The sequence below is a fragment of the Danio aesculapii genome, chromosome 16 (genome assembly GCF_903798145.1).
Source record: "Danio aesculapii chromosome 16, fDanAes4.1, whole genome shotgun sequence".
Lineage (NCBI taxonomy): Eukaryota > Metazoa > Chordata > Actinopteri > Cypriniformes > Danionidae > Danio > Danio aesculapii.
In genome coordinates, this window is record NC_079450.1 from 42818889 (window position 1) to 42823401 (window position 4513).

The 4513-nt window shown below is 39.3% G+C and overlaps 1 protein-coding gene across 1 annotated transcript; it reads right to left on the reverse strand.

Moving 5' to 3' along the window:
* Positions 1-1581: 1581 nt before the first annotated feature.
* On the reverse strand, positions 1582-4256 carry LOC130243795 (uncharacterized). The gene is made up of 5 exons (XM_056476096.1): positions 4133-4256; positions 3965-4058; positions 3541-3873; positions 3270-3450; positions 1582-1613 (listed from the first exon to the last, which is right to left on the reverse strand). Exons 1-5 carry the CDS (start codon positions 4171-4173, stop codon positions 1582-1584), a joined length of 681 nt encoding a protein of 226 aa, XP_056332071.1. The 5' UTR covers positions 4174-4256.
* Between the last annotated feature and the right edge of the window lie 257 nt (positions 4257-4513).

Sequence of the window (4513 nt, forward strand, 5' to 3'; positions counted from 1 at the left end):
CATGAAGCGTTCCCCTGTGCGAAGGAAGATGCAAAAACTGTGATTTTATATCTAACAAAAGACATTATTCCCAGATATGGTATACCATGTGGCATTGACTCTGACAAAGGCACTGCTTTCACAGCAAAGGTGATTTAAGGCCTTGCTAAAGAATTAGGCATTACATGGCACTTGCACATACCATACCACCCACAGTCATCAGGTGTAGTAGAGAGAACAACAGAACAATCAAAGACAAATTGAGAAAAGCTATGCAGAGCATGGGACGCTCTGATTGGCCTGCATTAATCCCAGTGGTACTGGCGGACATGAGAATGTCCCCTCACAAGGGACTCCAGGGGCTGTCACCCTATGAAACAGTAATGGGTAGACCCTTTCCAGCCCCCTGGAGAAAGGGAGGGCATGCACTGGGTGATGGCTCATGTGATGTTCATATTAGCGAGTATATGCAACAACTGATTGGGGTTTTGAACCAATACTGGGCTAAATTACATTCCTGTGCAGCACTAATGCCAGGGGATAAAACACACCCCTTCAAGGTTGGGGACAAAGTATTAATTAAACAATTTGCTAACATGGGTGAGGGTCTTTCTGATACCAAATATAGTGCACCCGCTGAAGTTGTTGCAGTCACTCGAACTGCTGTCTTAACTTCGTCTTTCCCACAGTGGATCCATGCAACCAGACTGAAGGAGGCTCCATCTAATGTTTAAAGTTTGTTTGCATATATGTGTATATTCAGTCATAATCTGTCTTGAGATTTCTTTTCTTTCCAGAGGGGCGCCCCACACCCACATGATTGAAGTGCTGGCCAGCCATCTAATTCTAACAACGTCTGGAGGATAAACTGTATGGTTGCTATCTGATAGCAGAGGAGCTGAACACGCAGCGCTGTTTATCAAATAGAAACTGTCAGTTCACACCATAAGCTGGAGAAGTGTGTCTGTTTATTTCACTGCCTGCCTTACGTCATCAGCACAGGCGATGGAGTGAGCATAGATATTTCGATTGGGAGGAAGAGCCAGGAGAGGATCCTATTGGAGTGAACCTGTGGTATAAATATGTGAAGGTTTTGGTAAAATCATACAATGTGTCGAATTGTTATGTTTGTTCAGTGATGCCTCACTCAGCCAAACAGAACACCCTATATGGTAAACCAATGAATAAACTCAGGCTAAGTGTTATGCAAGCTTTGCTGGATGTGGTTATCAGGACCCCCAAATTCAAATAAATGATTCTGACATTGATAGGATAGGCCTCAAAAAAGGAACCTGTGATTCAATGTTTTGGGTAAAATTTAATCATACCTCACAAGGAAGACCAATTGGACACAAGGTTTTCTTTAACCACACCTTGAAGCATCCTATGTGTTATAATCAGACCAATGGCACTATCTATATGGGCAGCACTCTCAACTGTGAGCAGATATGGCGCAGTAGCAAGGGGAGCGCCCGTAAGTATGTCGGGCCCCTCTAATGGCACCTATGTTGTCCAAGGTGGATGGTGGTTATGTGGGCGAACAGCCTACATGTCACTACCCGCAAACTGGATTGGTCAATGTGCCCCAATACATGTTACTGATCACACGTTCATCATGGCCACTGTACCAGGCGCTGAATCAAGGAGAAGACGAAGAAGTGTGCCCACTTTTGTGCCCCATGACCCCATATGGGGTGAGGACGTTCCTGATGAGTTCAAACTATGGTCCACGAGTAACAAGGTCACATTGTCCTTGTTTCCTCAGATAGGTGTGGGAAAGGTTATGCTAAGGCTTGAAACATTGGATTACAGGTTGGGATTATTCATTAATGCATCTCAAATTATAGATAAGGCTCAAAATAAAGAGATCTCTAACATTAGGACAATGGTAATGCAAAATAGGATGGCACTCGACCTTTTGACTGCCTCTGGTGGAGGTGTGTGCGTATTGCTAAACACAACATGTTGCACTTATATATCAGATGACATCAATAGTGATGCTATGAGAGATGCCTTAGGTACCCTGACTAAATTGAAAAATGCTATGACAGCTGACTATCGCCCGATCATAATGGTGGATGGAATATTTTCCACAATCTTTTTGGCTGGGTGACGCCTTTTATATCGATGATGATTCCTATTATTGTTGTTGTATTATTGATTTGTTGTTGCGGCCCATGTCTTGTACAATGTATAATGAATCGTGTTTATGCTACCATTGAGAGTATGACTGGTCGTGGGTATGAGCGACTTCCTATGCGTTAGGCTTTTTAGAGCCTAAAAGAGGGGATTGAAGGATTTGATTATTATGTGTGTGTATTCTACTGTTTTTACAGCCTGTTTTTCTGTTCTCTCTACTGTGTCTTTTCACTGCAGAAATGTGTGTGGGTATGCATATTCTGTTCATCTTATCTCGGTGTGGCCGGAACCTTTCGTCCTTGAGCAAAAGTAACTATCTGACTCGCTCACAGATGCACGCATACCTACATGCACAAATTCTCACGTATTCTGGTTGCTGTAAGCTGTTTTTGTATCGTTGTTTCCCTCCTTCTATGATAATATTCTTTTGTGTTAGTGCTCAGTTGCAGGAGGATCCTCAATGTGTATATAAGATTGCTCTTTCCTCCCTTGTGTCAGAATAAAGTCATACTGAACCATTCAGCTGATTTTCTTCTCATTTTTTCCAAGCTTGGACGGTCTTGATGCAGACACTCACTGGTGATACAAAATACTAGAGTGAAGGGACCTAAGGAAAAAACGGATTTTCCTACAGTTATCATTAAATCACATGTCGTTCCACACCTATAAAATCTTTGTTCATTTTCATAATACAACTTATTATGAAAATAATTTGGATGAAAACCAGGAAGCTTGTGTCTGACCAACTGAAAATCAAGTAATAAACTTGTCAAGGTCCAGAAAAGTAAAATTCCATCTGAAATCAATGGTTCAGACTGAATTATATGAAGTGTCAATAACACTTTTTGTACGCAAAAGTATTCTTCTTGCTTTATAAAATTAAAGTTGAAGCACTGATGGCAGATTGACTATTTGACAATGTGTTTCATATTTTTCTGAACCTTGCCAGTAAAATTTAGCTGGCAGTTAATGGGACAGTCACAAGTCTCCTGAATTTTATTCAATATTTTTTATATTCAGAAGATAAACATAGTTTTTTACAAGTTTGGAACAACATGGGGTAAGTGATTAATGGTAAAATCTTAATTTTAGAGTAACCCTTCAACCAGAAGTTTTAAGTAAACTCATTGTTATTTTAACAATGACTGTACCTGGATCATCAGTTGTGTCAGAATCCTCCTTCTGTGCAGCTTTCAAATGCTGTTTTAGCAGAGCAGTCTCTTTAAGGTTCCTGGCCTCCTGGATGACTTTTTCTTTAAAACTGGTGTTCCATTTTTCCAAGAATCTTGAAGCAACCTCTGCTCCAAACATCAATGAGAAGTCTTGCAAAATCTAATAAAAAAAATAAAAAACAACCGTTTAGACATTTAATGTGACTTAATGTTTTTTTATTTTAAAAAATGTTTTTTATTGAATATTTACCAGTCCTTTGACATCCAAGAAACGCGGAAACATTTGTAGTACATCAGCTGAGCGCTGAGGGTCATGGAGAATCTGTTGACGGTAGTGGAAAGTTTCTTTCGTCTTATTGAACACGGTGTCATGATCAGTTGTGTGGTGGAGGAGTGACATAGCTTCCATGCATTCATCTCCCATTCGCTGGTCATGTAGAGCTCCAATTGTTCTTGATAATGTGGGACCTCCTTTAAGCTCCACTCTGCTCTGTGAGGTAGAGGAGGTTCTGGATTTACGCTGAACGGTCTTCATGCGCCACTCAAGAAAGCCTGTGTTACTCTGAATGTCATAGAAATGTTCCTGACAAAAAGCAGTATATTATGTTAGACAAAATAATACAATTGCAAAGGCTCAAGCATAAAAATGTTTTTAGTTTGGTTGGAAAACTTACATATCCTTTCTTAGAGTATGGGTCTTTCAAGGTTGGGAACAGTGACACAATACCAAAGGCATGAAACTCTTTTGCTCCTTTACTAACAGCTCTTCTGCAAAGAAAAACATACATCTTAAGATCATTTTCTGATAAAAAGGAATAGTCATATGTTCTTAAACTTCTTACCCTTCCTTTTCACGCATGTGAGCTACGATTATGTTCACCATTAATTGTCTGGTGGAATCTTTTAAACTCCCAGTCTCTTCATACTCTTTAATCACAGTCAGCCCTGCAGGCTTTGAAGTTAGAATTTGCTTGATATTCTAAAAGAAATAAAATATTATATAGAAAAATAACAACCACAGATAGACCTGTTTTAAAAACAAAAAAACAACTTATCTAATAACAGTATATATTTAATAGTTTAAAATGCATTTATTTTCTAACTATATGTTAACAGTAGAACATAGTTATAGATAGTTTACAGATCTATCTGTATGGAAGTAAAAAACAAAACAAAAAAAGGAAACGTACATTTCTTGCATGGACTCTGTCCATTACAGGTTA

Bases quoted from the DNA above. Each gene is read 5' to 3' on its own strand.
- LOC130243795 (XM_056476096.1), bottom strand. From the start codon at position 4,173: ATGGTGAACATAATCGTAGCTCACATGCGTGAAAAGGAAGG. The intron at 3,874-3,964 runs GTAAGTTTTCCA...GCTTTTTGTCAG, and splicing joins CATACTCTAAGAAAGGATAT to GAACATTTCTATGACATTCA. The intron at 1,614-3,269 runs GTACAGTCATTG...TCCTTGATTCAG, and splicing joins TGACACAACTGATGATCCAG to CGCCTGGTACAGTGGCCATG.